At 45.3% G+C, this 26,542-nt stretch overlaps 1 protein-coding gene across 1 annotated transcript; it reads left to right on the top strand.

Annotated features, from left to right (window-relative positions):
* The first annotated feature begins 738 nt into the window (after positions 1–738).
* On the top strand, positions 739–26,531 carry LOC142913084 (protein cordon-bleu-like). Its single transcript, XM_076060767.1, has 4 exons — positions 739–1,113; positions 9,304–9,478; positions 18,257–18,473; positions 23,534–26,531. The coding sequence occupies exons 2-4, from the start codon at positions 9,315–9,317 to the stop codon at positions 23,792–23,794; spliced, it is 642 nt and encodes a 213-aa protein (XP_075916882.1). The 5' UTR covers positions 739–1,113; positions 9,304–9,314; the 3' UTR covers positions 23,795–26,531.
* Positions 26,532–26,542: the final 11 nt, after the last annotated feature.

Raw genomic sequence — 26,542 nt, 5'->3', positions numbered from 1 at the left:
AGTATGTTTTTTGTTTGCATTTTGACCGCAGGTATTGTGGTTAATGCAGTAGACATGAATCCTTGTTAAAAAGGTTTCAGTTTTGTTGTCAGAAAAAAGGGGGAAGACCCCTACTGTTACGTTTGTAACTTGTTGTGTAATTGTAACGTGTTGTTGCCATCGTGAAATATACCGCTTTGAAATTGGGTCCACATTTTTTTAAACCACCCTGCATTAGCGTCTTACAAATTTACCCACGATAAGCCAATTTGGTTGACCCATCATTTGCGACGATATGCAGATCTCTTCTGGAAAGAGAAATAAATTAAAGCAGATCTAACAGAGCCCAGTGAGCCTTACCCTGGTAAAATTAAACACGGCTTGAGTTTATGAAGCGCTTTGCTGCACTAATAAATCTGAATGTTTGTTTTAGTAACCACCCACCCCCACACACCGAGTTGGCTTCAAGTCTCAGCCGTAGTGGGCGGGGTCACACTAGGGACGAGGAGGGGGCGGAGCCATAGTGTGCGGGGTCACACTAGGGACGAGGAGGGGCGGAGCCGTAGTGGGCGGGGTTACACTAGGGACGAGGAGGGGGCGGTGCCGTAGTGGGCGGGGTCACACTAGGGACGAGGAGGGGGCGGTGCCGTAGTGGGTGGGGTCACACTAGGGACGAGGAGGGGGCGGTGCCGTAGTGTGACCCCGCCCACTACGGCACCGCCCCCTCCTCGTCCCTTCCCTCCCCCTCCTCCTGCCGCTCTCATCAACTCCACTTCGCTCTCTCTCTCACAGCTCCCATAATCTCTCTCTCCCCTTCTCTCTCTCTCCCCTTCTCTCGCTCATCCGCTCCGTGGGCCCCTTCGCGCACACGACGACGGGACTACGCAGCGGTGACGGGGCCCGTCTGAGACCGACCGTAACCGAGGTCCCGGCCACACTGCCGTCGAGTTCTGTTCACGCTCCCGCCCGCCCCGCCCGCCCGCCTCCCGGCTTCCAGGGAGCAGCCAGCAGCAGCAGCCAGCAGCCTGTGGAGTTACAAGGTTTTGTCTGGAGACCCCGTTAAGACAAAATCCACGACTACAAACAACCACGTGACCAGCACCACCACCACCAGCACGTGATCACCAGCACGTGGTAATGGCTACCTTTTGTCGCACGCTGCTGCTGTTGTCGCTGTCTGTGTGAGCAGCAGCAGCAGCACGTGGAGGAAGTGGGGTTGGTTGCAAGTGTGGAAGTGGAGAGAGACGGAGAAGTTTGTACTTGTTTTGTTCACGATATTAATTATAAATAGATGGTGATGCTGCTGCTTGCTTGCACAGCGTCACAAACTCTTGCGGTTCTGCGAGGTCGCATTCGTAAACAACAACAACAGTTTGTAAAGTTGTTGCGTGGTGTGAAGTAAACAAGTTTATGTCGTCCGTGATGATGGTGTGGTTGTTGTGGTTGTTGGTGGTGGTGGTGGGGTGTTCTGGGCTCCCTTATTTATGTTTAATGATTGTTGTTTGTGACAATCTTTGAAGCCGTAGCAGCTATACGTTGATGATGGTGTGGTTGTTGTTGGTGGTGGGGTGTTCTGGGCTCCCTTATTTATGTTTAATGATTGTTGTTTGTGACGATCTTTGAAGCCGTAGCAGCTATACGTTGATGGTGGTGTGGTTGTTGGTGGTGGTGGGGTGTTCTGGGCTCCCTTATTTATGTTTAATGATTGTTGTTTGTGATAATCTTTGAAGCCGTAGCAGCTATACGTTGAACAAGTCGGATTGATGAGTAACTCTGATAACTTGGCACAAGTTACATTTTGATTTTTATGCTTTCGTGACTGCAGGGATTCTTATTCTTGGTTCTTTTTGGTAAAGTCACCACGTAGAAGGGAAACTATAAAATAATAAAAATATAACACAAAATTCTCACGACGTTTCGACTGCAACACAAGCAATCATCATCAGGTGTGAAAACCACAGCAAGAATATTTTGTTGTGGTTTTCACACCTGATGATGATTGCTTGTGTTGCAGTCGATATGTCGTGAGAATTGTATTATTTTATATTTGTATTATTTTATTGTTTCCCTTCTATGTGACTTTACCGAAAGAACCAAGAATAATAATTTTATTGTTTTATATTTTTATTATTTTATTGTTTTATATTTTTATTGTTTTATTGTTTCCCTTCTACGTGGTGACTTTACCGAACGAACCAAGAATATTTTAGCACAAGTTGTGGTGGTGGTGAACGGGGCCTTTGGCGTTTGTGGTTTACGTGGCTGTGTTATTGTTTGATTTATTGTTCTGATATACAGCACCTCTAATGTATTTTTGCCGTAATTACAGTACTCTTATTCGTAGTTTAAAAGTAACGTGTATAGATTTTACAAGTTCTAAGTTACGAGTGAACGACTGTGTCTGATTTTTCGTGGCTAACGTGGCTGTGTTAATGAGCTCCACGTGGTTAATACACGTGGCCGATTTACGACTGCGGTCATTTATAAAGGTGTATTATAAGTGCTGTGTTTTACAGTATAAAGTACCACCACCACCGTGTGTGTGCACAGACGGTGGGAGCGGTTTAATAGGACGTGTGATAATATGCCTGACACATTTCTTTGCATTTTCTACATACGTGTAAAATCTATGACACTCAAGCGCATGTTTAAATAACTTGCTGAATACAAATACGGGCATGTTACATAACGCTTGAACAATGTAGTATTGAGATGCTGTGAATCACAATGGATGACGTAATTGTTATGGCGAGTGGCTTTTTAACAATCGATTCGGCAAAACAAAACTGAAACCTTTTAACAAGGATTCATGTTACTGCATTAACCACATACTATGATAATAAAAAAACATACTATGATAATATATGATGCATTGTCCTTGAAACTGATTGGTCCACACCAAGGGATGGCTTTCTTGGTGTGGACCAATCAGTTTCAAGGACAATGCATCATATATGATCATAGTATGTGTTTTGTTTGCATTTTGACTGCAGGTATTGTGGTTAATGCAGTAACATGAATCCTTGTTAAAAGGTTTCAGTTTTGTTGCCAGAAAAAAGGGGAAAAAACACTATTATTATATTTTGGTACTGGCAAAGGAGGTCTAATGATGGAAAACGTTGATCCATCTGAGCAGTGTCCGCTCACTCTGGCTGACACGTGTGTACTCATTGTTGTATTGTGTCTGTGTGTGTGTGTCCGTGTGTGTGTCCGTGTGTGTGTGTCCGTGTGTGTGTGTCTGTGTGTGTATGTCTGTGTGTGTATCCGTGTGTGTGTCCGTGTGTGTCCGTGTGTGTGCAAGCAGGTTGTTGTTGTTGTTCCTCCCCCTTTGAAACTCCTGCCAAGGTGCTTACACATAGAATAACTTCAGTGTACACCGTACACAGCAGGTTGCAACATCCTTGTACAAACACACACACACTCACACACTTATATACACACTCACATACACTCATACACACTCATATACACACTCATATACACTCATATACACACTCACATACACACTGACATACACACACACATACACACTCATGTACACACTCACATACACATACACACTCACATACATACTCACATACACACACACATACACACTCACATACACACTCACATTCACACTCATACACACACATACACACTCACATACACACTCACATACACACTCACATTCACACTCATATACACACTCATATACACATTCACACTCATATACACACACACATACACACTCACATACACACTTACATACACACTCACATTCACACTCATATACACACACACTCACATACACACTCACATACACACTCACATTCACACTCATATACACACTCATATACACACTCACATACACACTCACATACACACTCACATACACACATATACATACACACATACACACTCACATACATACACACATACACACTCATATACACACTAATATACACACTCATATACACACTCACATACACACTCACATACACACTCACATACACACTCATATACACACTCATATACACATACACGCTCACATACACACTCACATACATACACACATACACACTCACATACACACTCATATACACACTCATATACATACACACACACTCACATACACATACACACTCACATACATACACATACACACTCATATACACAACAACGACAAAGATCCCCCATATTACCTTAACAGACTGTATACACACATACACACTCACATACACACTCACATACACACACACTCACATACACACTCATATACATACTCACACACATACACACACTCACATACACACTCACATACACACTCACATACACACTCACATACACACTCATATACACACTCATATACACATACACGCTCACATACACACTCACATACACACTCATATACACACTCACATACACACATACACACTCACATACACACATACAACAACAACCGCCATTCGCCACTAAGTGGCGGTGACGTCACCACGACGCTTGTGCCAGGCTATGTGCACCCTGAGGCCACGTGAAGTGTCGAACGCCCGCTGGCAGGAGGTCACGGGGCAGACCCAGGTGCCACGGGTCGACTGACTGAGATGATTGGCTGATGCACCACCTGTGCCCCCTACTGTGCCAACCTGCTGTGCTTTAGCCACCCGGCGCTCCGCTCGCTGTTGTGAGCGTCGCTCCTCCGCCCTCCATTGTTGTTGGAGGGCGACTGCCTCCAACTGCCCAGTAGCATCCTTCACGAGCCTCCTCCACAGAGGCCGATCTTGACACCGCTGGTACCAGTCATCGGCAAGTCCACTCAGCTCCACGTCCTCCTGTACCACATCACTCCATCTCTTCTCTAGCCCGTGCCGCGCCCGCCCAGCCCCCTCAATCCGGCCAAACAAAAGCTGTTTCGGCATGCGGTGGCTGGGCATGCGGGCTACATGACCCAGCCATCGCAGCCTTGCCTGCCGGAGGAGCTCACCGATGGGACCCTGCCCAGATCTTTCAAGGATTTGTGAGCTCCTCACACAATCCAGTCTGGTTAAACCCAGGATGGATCGTAGGCAGGCCAGCCTAAATGTTTCTAACCGGCGAAGATGTTCCACCAGGGGGGTCCACGTCTCGCAAGCGTAGAGAAGGGAGGGAATGACCGTGGCCGAGAAGACCTGAAGCTTAGTGCGGAGCGACAGACCAGGTAGCTTCCACACAGCGTTACGCAACCGATGAAAAGATATTGCCGCTCGACTGATTCGGAGTGAGACCTCTGCTGTTAAACTGGAGCCAGTCATAAGCACACTGCCCAGGTATGGGAAACTCTCCACTCTCTCCACAACTGCCCCATCACCGATTGGGAGTTGTGGGGGTGGAGTGTCCGATGGTACAAAATACCCAGGCAGGTGCTTAGTTTTGGTGGGGCTGATGGTAAGGCCCCACCTCTTAGTGGCACGCTCCAGTCTCAGCAGCAGCGTCTCCAACTCCTCCTCTGACTGAGCAGCTATTACCAAATCATCAGCATACATAACGTGGTTGAGCAATAGGGAGCCATCCCTTGACCGCACCCGGGCATCGATTAGCCTCCCATTATATCTGTACCATATGGAGATTCCCCCGGTACAGCTATTGAAGGCTTCACGAACTACGTGGTCAAAATAGATGTTAAATAATGTGGGAGCCAGAGGACATCCCTGTCGCACCCCAAGATGTACAGGGAATGGCTCTGACTCCCGGCCACGTAGTTTTACCCGGGCCCGCTCACCATCATGAAGGTCCTTAATGATCGTGAGCAGAGGGTCAGGTACTCCAAAAGCACGAAGAACGACCCAGAGCCCAGGCCTACTGATGGTATCATAGGCCTTGACCAGGTCAATAAAGCAGAGATGTAGGTCTTGTTGGAATTCCCTACACCTCTGCTGTAGCAGACGGACAGAAAATATGGCATCTGTGCAGGACCGCCCTTTCCTGAAACCGCATTGGGGCTCCGCAAGCCTCTCCTCAGCGTGCCTGGCAAGGCGATGCTGAATAATCCTTGCCAGGACCTTTCCCGGCACACTGAGGAGTGAGATGCCCCTGTAGTTGTTACAGTCTGTGCGGTCCCCCTTCTTAAAAAGGGGGACCACCAGGGCATCCTTCCAATCCTGCGGAACCCGTCCAGTGGTCCAGACTGTTGTTATGATGTCATATAGGGCAGTCTGTGCACAAACGCCACCCTCCCTCAGCATTTTGCTTGGGAGATCATCTCTGCCCGCTGCCTTTCCTGGTCTCAGACTCCGGATCGCCTTCAATACTTCCTCAGCAGATGGCACCTCAGCCAGCCACTCACAGGGGGTGACTTCATCCAATATTTGAGGCACCGCAGCCTCAGCAGGGTCATCCTCACTTTGTGCCACGATGTTTTCCTGGCTGAGGGATTTTCCCTCCCCCAGAACCTCACAGAAATGCTCAGCAAATCTGCGAACCTGTTCCTGGGGGTCGGAAATTGGATCACCGTTTTTTCCCCTGATGATGGTAATAGGTGTGGCGCTGCAGGTTACTTTTTTGATGGAGTTAAATAGAGATTTGTGATCACGGGCCACTGAGGCAGACTCCATCTCCTCAGCAACCCGCGACCACCACCCATCCTTGCAGCGCCTCACGGCTCTCCGAACCTCTGAGCGAAGGCTGCGGTAAGCCTCCTCATTCTCTGACGTGGGATTCTGTAGCCGATGACAGTGGGCCTGTCGCTTTTTCTCAACCATCCTGAACAACTCCTCTGTCATCCAGGGTGTCTGGGGAGGTCTGGACCACGTACCCAGAGCAGCCATTGCAGCTGCATGAGTCACAGTCCTAAACCTCGCCCATTTACCCTCGACATCAGGAGGAGTCGGGGACGATGCCAATCCCAGCCGCAAGCGATGATGAAATTCTCGCTTGCAACTTTCATCAGATAACTGAGACCAGGCCACTTTAGGTTGGAATGGGGTCCTGGGTGTACACCCACCACCGGAGTGGAAGAATGGCAGGCGCATCTTACAGATGACTAGTCGATGGTCAGAGGGCAGATCAGCTCCACGGTAGGTCCTGGTGTCAAGGACATGGGCTCGCATTCGCTGGTCCGTCACTATGTAGTCCAGCAGATGTTCTTGCTTGGACCCGGCATGCATCCATGATGTTGTGTGGATGCGCCGATGCCGGAACAGCGTGTTGGTAATTACAAGCCCATGGGCTGCACAAAAATCTAGCAGCCTCCTACCGTTGTTATTGAGCTGATCTGGCCCATGCCCTCCAATCACTCCAGACCAGGTGCCAGTATCATGACCAACTCGGGCATTGAAGTCACCCAACATGATGACTCTATCCCGAGGGGCCACTTTAGCCAGCACCTGTGACAGGAGGTCATAGAAGGCATCTGACTCATCGGCTTTGCCTGCATCCCTCCACGGATGTTCATCTTCGGTGGGGGCATAAGTAACCACGACCACCATTCCTCGCCTCCGGTTGATGGGAAGGCGAGCGCAAAGTAGCATGGGGCTTACAGCTTCCCACACCTCACCGCCACGCTCCCACGCCCCCTTCATTCTTTTGTTCAAAAGAAGACCCACACCCTGTTGTTTGGCAGTCTGCTGCCCCGAGTAGAGGACTGTCCACCCCTCATGGTGGCAGGAGCCAGAGCCGGTCCACCGGACCTCCTGAATGCCGCATAGATCCAGGCGGTACCGGTCCAGCTCCCGACAGAGGAGTGGCAGCCTCTCCTCTGCAGTGAGCGTTCGAACATTCCACGTGGCCACCCGTAGTGGCTTTTCGTTGTTTCTGGAGTAGCCCCGAGGGTAGGTATTCAATCTCCTGGCTCCGCCAATTGGGGTTTGGCCAGGAGACGTCATAGACGCCTGGCCCCCCGGGGCCTCCGGCACAAGCTTAGTTGAAGAGAAACAACAAAATAACAAAATATATATAAAACAATAAAAAATTCTCACGACGTTTCGACCATAACTCAAACGGTCATCATCAGGTGTGAGTTATGGTCGAAACGTCGTGATAATTTTTTATTGTTTTATATATATTTTGTTATTTTGTTGTTTCTCTTCAACGTGACTTTACCGAAAAAACTAAGAATATGAATTACTGCAGTCACGAAAGCTTTAAATCAAAATTTACAAGCTTAGTTGTTACATATTTCAGTTTAATTCGTGGTTTCGTGGTAATTAATTGAAGGTGGAGGGGTTCCCAGCCCCTCGCACCCATCCAGAGCCCCCGTTTAGCCCCTGTGGTGGACACATATGCCATGAGGGGAGGAGCCAATCAAAATGGGATCTCCCCCCACAGCGCTGTCCACGACAGAGTTGCCCGTCCGGCACCGCGAGGAGGTAGGGGGTTGTTTTGCCGGACACACACATACATACACACACATACACACACTCACACTCTTACTGCATTACGCCAAGAATGCAGTAAGTGGTCAGATCGTAAACATTCGGGATAATTATTCACCCAAACAAAAATTATATCGTACGTACTGATCACACCCCTAAACTCACTTAAGTCATGTACTGAGGTGTGTCTTGATAATGTTAACTGGTTACTTGACGGAGTGACCACACCCCCCCCCCCCACCATACTGATAGATGATTTAAAAAAAAATGAACGGATCAATGAATGACTCATCACGTGCTAATCACTCATCAACATCCTGTTGTCAAGAGTGATTTAATATCACTTCTCTGTGTAGTAATTTCATGGCGGTACAGGGCTTGCACAGTCAGTGCAAGATGTATTCAAAGAGCACTGCCCAATTTTAAGTGAACGTGAAATTGCATGCAACAAAGTAGCAAACGTGTTACGTTGAACTGGCAATTGCATTTACGTAGATATTGCGTTTTACATAAGCATCACATGGAGCTACTGTGTTTGTAATATAATGGTTCCATCTGCTTCGTTTTTATGAAATGTTTTATTTATTTAAAGCATCATGATCATCCATTACTGCTGCTAACCACTAAATGAATACATTAATTTCCTTTCAATTTGTGAATATAGGTGCACGTGGCCATGCGAGATCTGAAAGTGATGTGTGTAAGGGCGGTCACACGCCTATCACTTGATTAATTGCAGTTTTAAGTCAGGGTTGAATGTTGACGCATTGATCCCCATTGCCTTGTGATCTCTTAAGTGGCCGATCATTCGTTGTTCCTAACAAAACGCCAGTCCACCGACGTTGGAGAATGAGTGGCTTCGCCTTGACCTAACGAATGTACCTGCATCAACCCTGACTGCACACCCAACCCCCCTTGTTGATGTAACAATATAAATCCTTAAAACGGCCTAGCAGCGCAACGTCCCACTGCTCTTTATTTTGTTGTCGTTCCGCAGCAGCCAGGAAGATGAAGCCCCGTGCGCCGGTACCACCGCTGATGCGGTCCCAGTCCCAGACTGGGACCCCCAGCTTAGACCCACCGGACGGTGGCGACGGCCCCCCAGTGGACAATGTGGAGCTCAACGTCATCCTGCCGGGCGGGGTGCACCACGTGGCCCGAGTCGACGGGAGGTGCCTGTCGTGCACTTGGATTATTTACACAAAGATAAACAGACAAAGATCCCCCGTGTAGCCTGTAACAGAGTTGTAGGGGCAAGTGCTGTTAGCGAGCACACACAAAGACAAAGATCCCCCACCGTGTAGCCTGTAACAGACTGTAGGGGCAAGTGCTGTTAGCGAGCACACACAAAGACAAAGATCCCCCGTGTAGCCTGTGACAGGCTTTAGGGGCAAGTGCTGTTAGCGAGCAGCACACAAAGACAAAGATCCCCCGTGTAGCCTGTAACAGACTGTAGGGGCAAGTGCTGTTAGCGAGCAGCACACAAAGACAAAGATCCCCCGTGTAGCCTTAACAGACTGTTGGGCAAGTGCTGTTAGTGAGCACTTATGAAGGCCGGAACGGTACACGAGGGGGTGGGTGGCCAGCACCACGCCCGACCGCCTTTGTCTCCCCAGTGGCAATGTTTTTATCCACCGCACCAGGTACTCATTTGAGGCTGAGTCGACCTAGGGGAGGCCCGGGACCCGTTCAGATAATTGTCACCGGTGTTGGCCGTGAGCGGGAATCAAACCCGGGTCGCCAGGTTCATAGCGCAGCGTAGCGCTAACCGCTACACACACACGCACACTCATTCCATTCCTGCGGGGATCAAGCGATGGATGGGTAAGCATTTTATGGCCGCCCAAGTTTGGCACAGGCGTAATGGGTTCCGTAGACACACCTTCGTATAGACAACTCCTTTATTACAACACAGCGCTCCCCGACAGTCCTGATGGGCTGCTACAGCCCTAGGGACACGGCCTACTCCCGGCGTGCCGTGACGCTGGCAACGCTCTCGGCTCCTCCGCTGTGATCACCCTAAGGGGGGGCTGACCCCTGACCCCGACCCAGGGTCTACACTCTGGCTTCCTCTGACCTCGCCCTTATAAGGGCGTAGGGCCGGGGAGTCCCAGAGTCCCACCACTGGCCCCAGAGTCCTACCACAGGCCCAGAGTCCCACCAGCGGCCCCAGAGTCCCACCACTGACCTCAGAGTCCCACCACTGGCCCAGAGTCCCACCACTGGCCCCAGAGTCCAACCACTGGCCCCAGAGTCCCACCAGCGGCCCCAGAGTCCCACCACTGGCCCAGAGTCCCACCACTGGCCTCAGAGTCCACCACTGGCCCAGAGTCCCACCACTAGCCCCAGAGTCCCACCACCGGCCCAGAGTCCCACCACTGGCCCAGAGTCCCACCACTGGCCCCAGAGTCCCACCACTGGCCCAGAGTCCCACTACCAGTGCCCCAGAGTCCCACCACCACCGGCCCAGAGTCCCACCACTGGCCCAGAGTCCCACCACCACTGGCCCAGAGTCCCACCACCGGCCCCAGAGTCCCACCACCGGCCCAAAGTCCCACCACTGGCCCAGAGTTCCACCACCGGCCCAAAGTCCCACCACCGGCCCCAGAGTCCCACCACCGGCCCAGAGTCCCACCACTGGCCCAGAGTCCCACCACTGGCCCAGAGTCCCACCACTGGCCCAGAGTCCCACCACTGGCCCCAGAGTCCCACCACCGGCCCAGAGTCCCACCACTGGCCCCAGAGTCCCACCAGCGGCCCAGAGTCCCACCACCGGCCCAGAGTCCCACCACCGGCCCAGAGTCCACCACCGGCCCAGAGTCCCACCACCGGCCCAGAGTCTCACCACCGGCCCGCACGGCGTCCCCGGGGCCCTTGCAAGGGGCCCCAGGGTCCTGTCTGGCTGCTACCGGTCTTCGGCTTCGGTCTTCAACTGGTCCCAGATCGGCTGGGGGAGGTCCCCTTTGATGCCCCTTGCCCAGTGAGGGGCTCAGCTGTCTGGGATCCTAGAAGCCCCGTAGCCCTTCACCCCGACGGTACGAGGTACCGTAGTACCATCTGTGGTGTTACACTACGTGGTACCGTAGTACCATCTGTGGTGTTACACTACGTGGTACCGTAGTACCATCTGTGGTGTTACACTACGTGGTACCGTAGTACCATCTGTGGTGTTACACTGCGTGGGACCGTAGTACCATCTGTGGTGTTACACTACTTGGTACCGTAGTACCATCTGTGGTGTTACACTACGTGGTACCGTAGTACTATCTGTGGTGTTACACTACGAGGTACCATCTGTGGTGTTACACTACGTAGTACCATCTGTGATGTTACACTACGAGGTACCCTAGTACCATCTGTGGTGTTACACTATGTGGTACCGTAGTACCATCTGTGGTGTTACACTACGAGGTACCGTAGTACCATCTGTGGTGTTACACTACGAGGTACCATCTGTGGTGTTACACTACGTGGTACCGTATTACCATCTGTGGTGTTACACCACTTAGTACCATCTGTGGTGTTACACTACGTAGTACCATCTGTGGTGTTACACTACGTAGTACCATCTGTGGTGTTACACTACGTAGTACCATCTGTGGTGTTACACTAGTAGTACTATCTGTGGTGTTACACTAGTAGTACTATCTGTGGTGTTACACTAGTAGTACTATCTGTGGTGTTACACTAGTAGTACTATCTGTGGTGTTACACTACGTAGTACCATCTGTGGTGTTACACTAGTAGTACCACCTGTGGTGTTACACTACGTAGTACCATCTGTGGTGTTACACTACGTAGTACCATCTGTGGTGTTACACTAGTAGTACTATCTGTGGTGTTACACTAGTAGTACCATCTGTGGTGTTACACTACGTAGTACCATCTGTGGTGTTACACTACGTAGTACCATATGTGGTGTTACACTACGTAGTACCATCTGTGGTGTTACACTACGTGGTACCGTAGTACCATCTGTGGTGCTACACAAGCATTGAAATGTCAATTTGGAAAGGCGTGAGAGTGGAGTTTAATGAGAGTGGTGAGTGGAGTTTAATGAGAGTGGTGAGTGGAGTTTAATGAGAGTGGTGAGTGGAGTTTAATGAGAGTGGTGAGTGGAGTTTAATAAGAGTGGTGAGTGGAGTTTAATAAGAGTAGTGAGTGGAGTTTAATAAGAGTGGTGAGTGGAGTTTAATAAGAGTGGTGAGTGGAGTTTAATAAGAGTGGTGAGTGGAGTTTAATAAGAGTGGTGAGTGGAGTTTAATAAGAGTGGTGAGTGGAGTTTAATAAGAGTAGTGAGTGGAGTTTAATAAGAGTGGTGAGTGGAGTTTAATAAGAGTGGTGAGTGGAGTTTAATAAGAGTGGTGAGTAGAGTTTAATAAGAGTGGTGAGTGGAGTTTAATGAGAGTGGTGAGTGGAGTTTAATGAGAGTGGTGTGTGGAGTTTAATGAGAGTGGTGAGTGGAGTTTAATAAGAGTGGTGAGTGGAGTTTAATAAGAGTGGTGAGTGGAGTTTAATAAGAGTGGTGAGTGGAGTTTAATAAGAGTGGTGAGTGTAGTTTAATAAGAGTGGTGAGTGGAGTTTAATAAGAGTGGTGAGTGGAGTTTAATGAGAGTGGTGAGTGGAGTTTAATGAGAGTGGTGAGTGGAGTTTAATAAGAGTGGTGAGTGGAGTTTAAGAAGAGTGGTGAGTGGAGTTTAATAAGAGTGGTGAGTGGAGTTTAATAAGAGTGGTGAGTGGAGTTTAATGAGAGTGGTGAGTGGAGTTTAATAAGAGTGGTGAGTGGAGTTTAATAAGAGTGGTGAGTGTAGTTTAATAAGAGTGGTGAGTGGAGTTTAATAAGAGTGGTGAGTGGAGTTTAATAAGAGTGGTGAGTGGAGTTTAATAAGAGTGGTGAGTGGAGTTTAATAAGAGTGGTGAGTGGAGTTTAATGAGAGTGGTGAGTGGAGTTTAATAAGAGTGGTGAGTGGAGTTTAATAAGAGTGGTGAGTGGAGTTTAATAAGAGTGGTGAGTGGAGTTTAATGAGAGTGGTGAGTGGAGTTTAATAAGAGTGGTGAGTGGAGTTTAATAAGAGTGGTGAGTGGAGTTTAATAAGAGTGGTGAGTGGAGTTTAATAAGAGTGGTGAGTGGAGTTTAATAAGAGTGGTGAGTGGAGTTTAATAAGAGTGGTGAGTGGAGTTTAATAAGAGTGGTGAGTGGAGTTTAATGAGAGTGGTGTGTGGAGTTTAATGAGAGTGGTGAGTGGAGTTTAATAAGAGTGGTGAGTGGAGTTTAATAAGAGTGGTGAGTGGAGTTTAATAAGAGTGGTGAGTGGAGTTTAATAAGAGTGGTGAGTGTAGTTTAATAAGAGTGGTGAGTGGAGTTTAATAAGAGTGGTGAGTGGAGTTTAATGAGAGTGGTGAGTGGAGTTTAATGAGAGTGGTGAGTGGAGTTTAATAAGAGTGGTGAGTGGAGTTTAATAAGAGTGGTGAGTGGAGTTTAATAAGAGTGGTGAGTGGAGTTTAATAAGAGTGGTGAGTGGAGTTTAATGAGAGTGGTGAGTGGAGTTTAATAAGAGTGGTGAGTGGAGTTTAATAAGAGTGGTGAGTGGAGTTTAATAAGAGTAGTGAGTGGAGTTTAATAAGAGTGGTGAGTGGAGTTTAATAAGAGTGGTGAGTGGAGTTTAATAAGAGTGGTGAGTGGAGTTTAATAAGAGTGGTGAGTGGAGTTTAATGAGAGTGGTGAGTGGAGTTTAATAAGAGTGGTGAGTGGAGTTTAATAAGAGTGGTGAGTGGAGTTTAATAAGAGTGGTGAGTGGAGTTTAATAAGAGTGGTGAGTGGAGTTTAATAAGAGTGGTGAGTGGAGTTTAATAAGAGTGGTGAGTGGAGTTTAATAAGAGTGGTGAGTGGAGTTTAATGAGAGTGGTGTGTGGAGTTTAATGAGAGTGGTGAGTGGAGTTTAATAAGAGTGGTGAGTGGAGTTTAATAAGAGTGGTGAGTGGAGTTTAATAAGAGTGGTGAGTGGAGTTTAATAAGAGTGGTGAGTGTAGTTTAATAAGAGTGGTGAGTGGAGTTTAATAAGAGTGGTGAGTGGAGTTTAATGAGAGTGGTGAGTGGAGTTTAATGAGAGTGGTGAGTGGAGTTTAATAAGAGTGGTGAGTGGAGTTTAATAAGAGTGGTGAGTGGAGTTTAATAAGAGTGGTGAGTGGAGTTTAATAAGAGTGGTGAGTGGAGTTTAATGAGAGTGGTGAGTGGAGTTTAATAAGAGTGGTGAGTGGAGTTTAATAAGAGTGGTGAGTGGAGTTTAATAAGAGTGGTGAGTGGAGTTTAATAAGAGTGGTGAGTGTAGTTTAATAAGAGTGGTGAGTGGAGTTTAATAAGAGTGATGAGTGGAGTTTAATGAGAGTGGTGAGTGGAGTTTAATGAGAGTGGTGAGTGGAGTTTAATAAGAGTGGTGAGTGGAGTTTAATAAGAGTGGTGAGTGGAGTTTAATGAGAGTGGTGAGTGGAGTTTAATAAGAGTGGTGAGTGGAGTTTAATAAGAGTGGTGAGTGGAGTTTAATAAGAGTGGTGAGTGGAGTTTAATGAGAGTGGTGAGTGGAGTTTAATAAGAGTGGTGAGTGGAGTTTAATAAGAGTGGTGAGTGGAGTTTAATAAGAGTGGTGAGTGGAGTTTAATAAGAGTGGTGAGTGGAGTTTAATAAGAGTGGTGAGTGGAGTTTAATAAGAGTGGTGAGTGGAGTTTAATAAGAGTGGTGAGTGGAGTTTAATGAGAGTGGTGTGTGGAGTTTAATGAGAGTGGTGAGTGGAGTTTAATAAGAGTGGTGAGTGGAGTTTAATAAGAGTGGTGAGTGGAGTTTAATAAGAGTGGTGAGTGGAGTTTAATAAGAGTGGTGAGTGTAGTTTAATAAGAGTGGTGAGTGGAGTTTAATAAGAGTGGTGAGTGGAGTTTAATGAGAGTGGTGAGTGGAGTTTAATGAGAGTGGTGAGTGGAGTTTAATAAGAGTGGTGAGTGGAGTTTAAGAAGAGTGGTGAGTGGAGTTTAATAAGAGTGGTGAGTGGAGTTTAATAAGAGTGGTGAGTGGAGTTTAATGAGAGTGGTGAGTGGAGTTTAATAAGAGTGGTGAGTGGAGTTTAATAAGAGTGGTGAGTGGAGTTTAAGAAGAGTGGTGAGTGGAGTTTAATAAGAGTGGTGAGTGGAGTTTAATAAGAGTGGTGAGTGGAGTTTAATGAGAGTGGTGAGTGGAGTTTAATAAGAGTGGTGAGTGGAGTTTAATAAGAGTGGTGAGTGTAGTTTAATAAGAGTGGTGAGTGGAGTTTAATAAGAGTGGTGAGTGGAGTTTAATAAGAGTGGTGAGTGGAGTTTAATAAGAGTGGTGAGTGGAGTTTAATAAGAGTGGTGAGTGGAGTTTAATGAGAGTGGTGAGTGGAGTTTAATAAGAGTGGTGAGTGGAGTTTAATAAGAGTGGTGAGTGGAGTTTAATAAGAGTGGTGAGTGGAGTTTAATGAGAGTGGTGAGTGGAGTTTAATAAGAGTGGTGAGTGGAGTTTAATAAGAGTGGTGAGTGGAGTTTAATAAGAGTGGTGAGTGGAGTTTAATAAGAGTGGTGAGTGGAGTTTAATAAGAGTGGTGAGTGGAGTTTAATAAGAGTGGTGAGTGGAGTTTAATAAGAGTGGTGAGTGGAGTTTAATGAGAGTGGTGTGTGGAGTTTAATGAGAGTGGTGAGTGGAGTTTAATAAGAGTGGTGAGTGGAGTTTAATAAGAGTGGTGAGTGGAGTTTAATAAGAGTGGTGAGTGGAGTTTAATAAGAGTGGTGAGTGTAGTTTAATAAGAGTGGTGAGTGGAGTTTAATAAGAGTGGTGAGTGGAGTTTAATGAGAGTGGTGAGTGGAGTTTAATGAGAGTGGTGAGTGGAGTTTAATAAGAGTGGTGAGTGGAGTTTAATAAGAGTGGTGAGTGGAGTTTAATAAGAGTGGTGAGTGGAGTTTAATAAGAGTGGTGAGTGGAGTTTAATGAGAGTGGTGAGTGGAGTTTAATAAGAGTGGTGAGTGGAGTTTAATAAGAGTGGTGAGTGGAGTTTAATAAGAGTAGTGAGTGGAGTTTAATAAGAGTGGTGAGTGGAGTTTAATAAGAGTGGTGAGTGGAGTTTAATAAGAGTGGTGAGTGGAGTTTAATAAGAGTGGTGAGTGGAGTTTAATGAGAGTGGTGAGTGGAGTTTAATAAGAGTGGTGAGTGGAGTTTAATAAGAGTGGTGAGTGGAGTTTAATAAGAGTGGTGAGTGGAGTTTAATAAGAGTGGTGAGTGGAGTTTAATAAGAGTGGTGAGTGGAGTTTAATAAGAGTGGTGAGTGGAGTTTAATAAGAGTGGTGAGTGGAGTTTAATGAGAGTGGTGTGTGGAGTTTAATGAGAGTGGTGAGTGGAGTTTAATAAGAGTGGTGAGTGGAGTTTAATAAGAGTGGTGAGTGGAGTTTAATAAGAGTGGTGAGTGGAGTTTAATAAGAGTGGTGAGTGTAGTTTAATAAGAGTGGTGAGTGGAGTTTAATAAGAGTGGTGAGTGGAGTTTAATGAGAGTGGTGAGTGGAGTTTAATGAGAGTGGTGAGTGGAGTTTAATAAGAGTGGTGAGTGGAGTTTAATAAGAGTGGTGAGTGGAGTTTAATAAGAGTGGTGAGTGGAGTTTAATAAGAGTGGTGAGTGGAGTTTAATGAGAGTGGTGAGTGGAGTTTAATAAGAGTGGTGAGTGGAGTTTAATAAGAGTGGTGAGTGGAGTTTAATAAGAGTGGTGAGTGGAGTTTAATAAGAGTGGTGAGTGTAGTTTAATAAGAGTGGTGAGTGGAGTTTAATAAGAGTGATGAGTGGAGTTTAATGAGAGTGGTGAGTGGAGTTTAATGAGAGTGGTGAGTGGAGTTTAATAAGAGTGGTGAGTGGAGCTTAATAAGAGTGGTGAGTGGAGTTTAATAAGAGTGGTGAGTGGAGTTTAATAAGAGTGGTGAGTGGAGTTTAATAAGAGTGGTGAGTGTAGTTTAATAAGAGTGGTGAGTGGAGTTTAATAAGAGTGGTGAGTGGAGTTTAATGAGAGTGGTGAGTGGAGTTTAATGAGAGTGGTGAGTGGAGTTTAATAAGAGTGGTGAGTGGCGCTTAATAAGAGTGGTGAGTGGAGTTTAATAAGAGTGGTGAGTGGAGTTTAATAAGAGTGGTGAGTGGAGTTTAATGAGAGTGGTGGACGTGCTGCGTGGGTGGGCGAATGATCCCAGGTAAAACTGGCTCCACGTGGAATGTTTCTGTGCTCACACAGCGGGTTTTAAATGCATTAAAATAAATGTGTTATTTTCACGAAGCATAAATCTTCATGGCCGCGAGGTCAAATTGCCCTCTTTGCAAGCAATTTTATAATGAGCTATTTCCAGTTGTCTGTAATGTGGTCATCTTTTGGGTGATTGCATCTGCCGGTGTGTTATTTTTTTTGGGATTTGTTAAATGCGCAAATAATCGCTATGGATATAATAAACACGCCATTTTATTTCTTGGAAAACATTTACGGTCATTTTGAATACAACATTAAAAGTATATTTTGTATCCATGCAACACGTTTTAACTTGTTAAGCCGTGTTTGAAATCCATGAGTGTGAACAAGACGTATGATTGATCCCCCTCCTTGTAATACGTTAGGATGGTGAGTGTTTTGAAGATGCATTGTGTACAATTTTTTACTTACATTCCATACTCATTGCTACGGCCCCGTAAACAGTAATTTAAATTACACTCCACACATCGAATGTAAACATGACACAAACGCATCCGCGAGCGTTCATAGCCATGCTGTAAGAATATCACGCTGCATCTTTTGAACAATTTTCTGGTTTCTAAATTACGAGTCGGGTTTCAGTCGGGAACAACAAATGTCCTTACGCACGACTCACACTTTGACGTTGACTTGGAGCTGCTGCTGCTGCCCACGTGTTGCTGTGTGAGCAGCAGGACGGTGACGGACCTCCTGGTTGAACTCTGCGGTCCCTACCGGTTGAGCCCTGACGGCCACACCCTGGAGCTGCTATCGAGGGACGATGCATCGCCTCTACAGTACGGGCCCAGCACACCGCTGGGGGCCCTCGGTGCTGGGACAGCCCTCCTCAAACCTCGGCCCGCCGGCGATGACCGACTGGAGAAGCCGATGCAGCCCGTTGTCCCGGAGGTAAAGCGTTGATTCGCTGACGCGGCCTCGTCGTAGGTAAGACTTTGACAGTCGAAACACGCTGGAACCTGCGTAGAGATCTTGGAGTGACGGCCTTCCTCCTAAAAAGCCTCGGCCCGCCACTGATGACCGACTCAGGAAGCCGATGCAGCCCGTTGTCCCGGAGGTAAAGCGTTGATTCGCTGACGCGGCCTCGTCGTAGACAAGACTTTGTACAGTCGAAACACGCTGAAACCTGCGTAGAGATCTCGGAGTGACAAAGCTGATTAGAAAAATGGACGTGTAAGCAAAGTGGCCCGGTTCATGCGTACATGCAAATAACTATTATTAGATGAATTATAAGAGTTTGAAACTACACTTTGAGCTAGGTGTGGCTATGGGTGTGTGTTAACACAGCATGTGTGTACATTGTCAGTACACAATTTTAGTTAAATTCTCCTTAAGTACATTTTAGACGTCATTGCCTCAATTGGTTAGCTTCTGCATTAGGCGTCTTTCACACATTTCCTCGGCCGTGTCGTGCTTGTTGACACTTTGTAGAAAGTCTCACGTGTTGTTACAGGTAAAAGGATTTTGTACAGTTTTGTATTAGGGTCCATCTGTGGATTACCATGTTATATACATGGCTCTCCGATTTGACCTTTGTGATAATGTGCCGGATTCATTTCTGAACCTTGCACGCATGCTGCCGACTACACCGTCACGCGATGAGTTATCATCGGGAAACCTTGACCCCTTCGGGTCAAATCTACTTATGAATGGAAATATTTGTGAGACTGGATTTGGTTGGATTTTGGTATCTTGACTAATGAAACATGATGAAATGCCATTATCACATCATGCCTCACTGGATGCACCGGTTGGTGTTACCCGCCAGTTTACAACTTGCAATTTATCAATCTTTGAAATAGCGTGATCAACCGGACTACGCGTTGATTGTGTTTTGACCGACCGACTGTGTTGCTTTATATGGTTTCCAAATGTTGCTAAACCCTGTTTGTCTGGTATGCTTCTCTCTCTGTGTCCCCTGTTGTATCTGTGTTAGTTCCCCCCTACTTGGGTGTCTGTGTATACATCTGAGGTTGTGTCTCCCCTCTCTCTCGTAAACTTAGCTCTTCTGTACCTGATGATGGCTGCTTGTGTTGCAACCGAAACGTCGTACGCTATTATGTTATTTTATTATTTATTATTTATACGTGACTTTACTGATAAAAAAACAAAGAGTAACTACATTTTGCTTTGGCTCAGTTCGCCTGCAGATCATGTTTTTACCAGGCTATACTTAGCATTCATCCAGTAGAAAATTTATACTGAATGATGATGCGGATGATGATGATAATACTTATCCATGGGTGGAATATGCTATGCAAACATTCTTATTTTAAAAATGTTTTACTTTTAAGCAACTTGTATAAACATTGCAACCTAATTAATTTTAAAGGAAAATATTTCCCTCTCGTCACTTCACCGGCTGTGATTATATTTATCACTTGCATTCAGTGAAAAGGATGGATTGCTTTTAGATCAAAGTATTTACGCGCCATACTTGGCTTTATTGAGAAGATAGAGTTGGACCGTTCCGTTCTTCTGTGCAAAGTTGAAGTCTGCTTCGAAAAGCGTACGATGCTTTTTGTTAAATCTTTTAAATTTGACTGCCTCGTTACTTGGTAGTAATGAGGAAGTCAAATTTCCTCTTGGAAATATGTGAATGGTTGGAGTAAGATTTCAATTGGTAAAAGGAGACCGGCAGTCTTATGAATAATACGAAGGGCTAAGATGCAGCCACTTTGTGTGACTATTTGAGTAGGACTGTGGTGGTCAGGCAGAGTTGGAGTTGGTCAGTTTAACACGTAGCAGGCTTTCGCGACCAATATCCATCATAGAGGTTTTTGGGTTAGACCGCGTATAAATATATAAATGTTGTGTCGTGAAAACCCGCCACCACCCGACACAGCCAACTAGTAAGGGCTGTCGCGTAAACAGAACGTGGACGATTCGTCACTAGTACAGCACTCGTGTGTAGTGTATAGTGTAGTGTATAGTAGTGTATAGTGTAGTGTATAGTAGTGTATAGTGTAGTGTATAGCAGTGTATAGTGTAGTGTGTAGTGTATAGTGTAGTGTATAGTAGTGTATAGTGTAGTGTCTAGTAGTGTATAGTGTAGTGTATAGTAGTGTAGTGTATAGTGTAGTGTATAGTGTAGTGTACTAGTACAGCACACCGGTGTGTTGGGGAGCCAAGCCACAACATTTACAATCTGAGTACGACGTTTTGCCAGTAATTACAACCAGCTTCATCAGGCGACATCCAGATTTGTGGAGAAGTCTTCCTGTCTCGTTCCTTACATAGAGGCATAGATGCGTTTACTTTTGATTTATAGCCAGGTCAGCCTATACTGTCATAGTTTTATGCAACTGTTTCCATATTTCCTACTTTATTGACACCAACACAAGTACAATTAAATTACAATAATGAAATGCTCTTAAACAGAGATATGGATAGATATTGGTAATTAGAGACATGTGTTTTCCATGATATCCAAATCTATTACGTATTTCCAATTCTACTCTGCATTGTTTAGTCTGAAATGTAATTTAAGCATGCTTAGCAACTGCAGGTGCTTTAATCCTGGGGATCAGTGAACAAGGCCTTGATCTTCTCTCCTGTGGTGGCTTTGCATTGTACACCAGGATCAGGGGCTAGTTTAGAATGTTTAGCGAGTATGTAAATGTTGTGAAAGCCCAATTGTACCAGAGGCCATGGTACATTAGTTGATATTCTACCAAATGACAAAACGTCTTAGATTTTATCTTGTGATGGTTGTTTATTGTATACTAGACACAGAGGCATATAGCTGGATACAGACCGATAACCTTTGGTGCATTTATTTTCATCTTACAAGTTTAACACGTAGGCTTTCGCGACCAATATTCATAATAAAGGCTTTTGGGTTGGATCGCGTTATTTATAAACGTGTCGTAACCCTTATTGTTAAATTAAATATATTGCAACTACAATTCCTTATAGGGGAAACTACTAGTAATTAATAACAATTGAATAATTACCAATCTATTATATAATTACAATACCCTCCCCCTATCCACCTCTAATCGCTGCGCCTGATATGAGTTAAATGATGACGTCACCCTACTGCTGCTCTATTTAAGACCGGGAGCAAGCGGAGAGGGCTTCACCATTCTGGCGAATTGCCCGATGATGCTGGATCTAATCACCAGCGAAACGTCGTATTCACAATGTTGTAAATTATGTTGTGGATTCACTCTTCTACGCGCAAATGGGCTAAAGTAGTGAACTAATTGTCTTTTACTCTTTGGTTCTATTCGGTAAAGTCACCACGTAGGTAAAAAAATAAAACAATAAAATTCTCACGACGTTTCGGCCACAACACAAGCGGCCTTCATCAGGTGAAGGGACCAGCCTGTCTCGAGGACAGCGCTGGAGTGAAACACAGCCACGCTCAGACTACGACCTTTAAGTTTGGCTGTGTTTCACTCCAGCGCTGTCCTCTAGACAGGCTGGTCCCTTCACCTGATGAAGGCTGCTTGTGTTGTGGCCGAAACGTCGTGATTTTTGTTGTTTTATTTTTTTACCTACTACGTGACTTTACCGAATAGAACCAAAGAGTATGGATCCTTGCAGTCACGAAAGCTTCAAATCTAGAATATTTTGTCTTTTGTGAACGTGACACATGTTTACTGCTTTGGCCATGTTGGGTGGTGGAGGGTTTTACGACACATTTATAAATAACGCGATCTCACCCAAAAACCTTTATCGTGAATCATACAAGTTACACGATGAATTTGCTTAGTTAGAGGCTCTCCCCAGGGGTACAAATGCATGCATCCTGTCATCCAGGATATATGGAATATTACACAGCATCATTTGTTAAGCAGGTTATATACTGGTGATGTGATCCAGAAATTCGAAACCAGCTTACTTTCTGAAATCATGCTTTGTCTGCACTGCTGGAAAATATTGGTCTGGAAGGTCCATAGGCAGAATGGATGAAACATCATTACAAAAAGGTTTTTGTTGGGACTGAGCATGAGCCCAGTACAGAGTCACAGTACAAGGGGGGGAACAGAAAGACAAAACATAATTTTACAGTCTGTGTATTATGTATTCATTACCCATGATCCTCCACCACAAACTTGAGTTTGTGTATAGTTTTTCTGTTTTCTGCTGCTAAATCCACCATAGCTTTAATGGTGCTGCTGTTCTCAACAGCTGGAAACAGCATTTGTTTAAAAGGGCAATCCACAAGGTCGAAACTGGTGCAGAGTTTTCCTGCAAAGGCAGAGGCCCCATTGGCTGAGAGACAAATACAATAACATTGTTATTTGTGTGAAGAGGTGGGCTTCCTGTCCCATTGAACCTCCACTACAGCACATCGTGAGGTTTTATACTGTAATTCAGACCAAGTGTAACCCAGTTTTAGTCCCCCTTAATCCACAGCCTAGCCCAGTATTTCATTTTTAAATGGAGAAATTTGATGAACGTTGACAGCTGGATCCTAAGAGGGTAAACGAAGAGGGGATTTGTTAACGACAGCGTTCAATTCGTCGATCCTCTACTTAAATCTCTTAATTCTAGATTTGAAGCTTTCGTGACTGCAAGGATCCATACTCTTTGGTTCTATTGGGTAAAGTCACGTAGGTAAAAAATAAAATAACAAAAATCACGACGTTTCGGCCACAACACAAGCGGCCTTCATCAGGTGAAGGGACCGTGCTGTCATGAGGACAGCGTTGGAGTGAAAACAGCCAAGCTCAGGTCATGGCCCATGCACCTCCTACGTACATCGTGCTCATGTTTATACTAATTCCTTTGTCAAAGCGTTTTGCTTCCTCCCACACAGCTTAAAGGACGCGACCTGGGCTTGGCTGTTTTCACTCCAACGCTGTCCTCGTGACAGCACGGTCCCTTCACCTGATGAAGGCGACTTGTGTTGTTGTGGCCGAAACGTCGTGATTTTTTTTACCTACGTGACTTTACCGAATAGAAGCAAAGAGTATTACATCACTTAATTTGTTTTTCAGCAAACGGTGCGACTGATGGTGAACTACTCGCGAGCGCGTAAGAAGACCGTAGTTCTGGCGAGCCCGCGCGTGGCCCTGCAAGCGCTGCTGCCCGACATCTGCAACGAGTGCGAGCTTGACGTCCACCACACGGCGCTGTTCGGGGACGCCAGCGAGACGGAGCTGCTCGATACGTCGTGCTCGCTGTCCGAGCTCGGCGTCAAGGAGGTGTACGCCGTCGACAGGAGCAGAGGTTTTGTTTTAACATTACTTTTGAGCTGATGGAAAAGAACAAAAAATTCGTTTCAATTTGAAGCTTTCGTGACTGCAAGGATTCATCCTTCTTTGGTTCTTTTGGTAAAGTCACCGCCACGTAGAATGAGAATAAAATAATAAATTAATAAAATTAAATAACACAATAAAATTCTCACGACGTTTCGGCCACAGCACAAGCGGCCTTCATCAGGTGAAGGGACGAGACTGTCTGGAGGACAGCGCTGGAGCCGCTTGTGTTGTGGCCGAAACGTCGTGAGAATTTTATTTTGTTATTTTATTTGATCAATTTATTATTTTATTCTCATTCTACGTGGTGGTGACTTTACCGAAAGAACCAAAGAATAAAAAATTCGTTTTATCATGGCGGTCCTTTATAAGGCTGGCTTAAAGCCTACCTTCCCTGCAGTTTCTTTTAGACTTGTCAATAGAACCTCCTGGTTATTGACCTAGAATTCATCTTCTTTGGTTCTTTCGGTAAAGTCACCACGTAGAATGAGAATAAAATAATAAATTAATAAAATAAAATAACACAATAAAGGTCAGACGACAGGTCTGTTCCTTTCACCTGAAGAGGGCCACTTGTGTTGTGGCCGAAACGTCGTAAGAATTTAATTGTGTTTTATTAATTGATTATTTTATTCTCATTCTACGTGGTGACTTTACCGAAAGAACCAAAGAAGATGCATCCTTGCAGTCACGAAAGCTTTAAATCGAAATTTGACCTAGAATTGTTTATTTTATCGGTATGACTTATAAGATAACAATTTGTTTTAGACGTCTGTATATATGTGTGTATGTGTTCATGTGCGACTATATTTTGTACATTACAGGCCTATATATAACGCGTAAAAATGTTTCTTATATCATCATGCAATACATTTTTTTTTACATTTCATTTTGATGCCTTCCACACTACCCTGATATACCTGGAAATAATTCTGTTCTCATTTCAATCGTTCTGATGTACAGTCTATTGTCTAAATTTTGATTTAAAGCTTTCGTGACTGCAGTAATTCATATTCTTAGCTCTTTCGGTAAAGTCACGTTGAAGGGAAACAATAAAATATATTTTAAACAAAATATATTTTATTATCTTATTGTTTCCCTTCAACGTGACTTTACCGAAAGAGCTAAGAATAGTCTATGGTCTGTTTATGGTTTTTTTCTGAGATTCCAAATGCAATGACACTTGTCTTCCTTTCACGTACTTTTATCATTATTACAGTTCATTTGGAATCGCGGACCCCCATGTGGTGATGGTTCAAACCGTGTGCACCTTCTGAAGTTTTAATTTTTTGATATTCTACTCATTTTTTCACCTCTAAAGTTTTCAGACATCGGTATATCTTTTGGGTTTCAAGGTATTTTACTTGTCAGCGTCCTGGAAATATGCCCTGGTCATCTGACTTTCAGTTTTGATACCCCCCCCCCTCCACTATAATAAATAGCCTTGCTATCCACGTAGAGGTCTCTTACAAGTATATTCTAGTTGCTGTGCCTACTTTTGTGACAGTGTTCATAACTGCTAGCATTTTTAAAGTAAATAGTGCACGTGGCACCTGCTCAAATATCTCTAGTTAGATGCTGATGTGAGCATTGCTTGAAATCAGTCCGCCCGGCAAACTCTCTCAGTCTGCTCACTCTCGGTCTAGTCGCCTCTGGTTCTTTCGGTAAAGTCACCACCATGTAGAATGAGAATAATAAGATAATAAAATAACACGATAAAATTCTCACGACGTTTCGGCCACAACGCAAGAGGCCGTCTTCAGGTGCTTAAGGTTGTGTGAAATCCCTCCCCGTAGAGGTTAAATTTCGATTTAAAGCTTTCGTGACTGCAAGGATTCATCTTCTTTGGTTCCTTCGGTAAAGTCACCACCACCACGTAGAATGGCCGAAACGTCGTGAGAATTTTATTGATGGTGACTTTACCGAAAGAACCAAAGAAGATGAATCCTTGCAGTCACGAAGGCTTCAAATCGAAATTTAATCGCCTCTGCCTCGTGCTAATTTGTGTCAGTAGGCAAAGCGCATGAATTGGCTTCGAACCTAAAGCCGCCGTGATTGGATTTCTCTGTCGTTCCTTTGGCTACCCATGCATAGCAAAGGAGGTCTCATAATGTAAATGCTCACCCCGAGCCCTCGATACTCTGATGGTGCGCTGTTTTTGAGTTGCACGCCTTTTGGCGTCTTCTGGTCCAACACCAATGGAGACTAGGCTCTAAGAAAAGCCGTCTCGCGTGTGGACCAATCAAATTCAAGGACAGTGCCAATATTATTATCAGAGTTGTCTTTTTGTTTGCATTTTGACTGCTTGTGTTGTGGTTATTGCAAACACGATGCCTTGAATAAAGGTGTCAGTTTTTGTGCCAGTTAAAAAGGTAAAACCTATTACTATATCTTGTTACTGGCAAAGGAGGTCTCATAATGTAAATGCTCACCCCGAGCCCTCAATACTCTGATGGTGCGCTGTTTTTGAGTTGTACGCCTTTTGGCGTCTTCTGGTCCAACGCCAGTGGAGATTAGGCTCTAAGAAAAGCCGTCTCGGGTGTGGACCAATCAAATTCAAGGACAGTGCCAATATTATTATCAGAGTTGTCTTTTTTGTTTGCATTTTGACTGCTTGTGTTGTGGTTATTGCAAACACGATGCCTTGAATAAAGGTGTCAGTTTTTGTGCCAGTCAAAAGGGTAAAACCTATTACTAATGCAGAGGATTGTTCGTGTTATTTGTTTGTGCGTGCGTGCGTGCGAGTTT

Source organism: Petromyzon marinus, unplaced genomic scaffold (assembly GCF_048934315.1).
Source record: "Petromyzon marinus isolate PM22_M1 ecotype Great Lakes invasive population unplaced genomic scaffold, UKy_Petmar_22M1.pri1.0 PM_G_Scaffold_223, whole genome shotgun sequence".
Classification (NCBI taxonomy): domain Eukaryota; kingdom Metazoa; phylum Chordata; class Hyperoartia; order Petromyzontiformes; family Petromyzontidae; genus Petromyzon; species Petromyzon marinus.
Note: the sequence above shows the minus strand (reverse complement) of the source record. Positions and strands in the feature narration are given on the sequence as shown.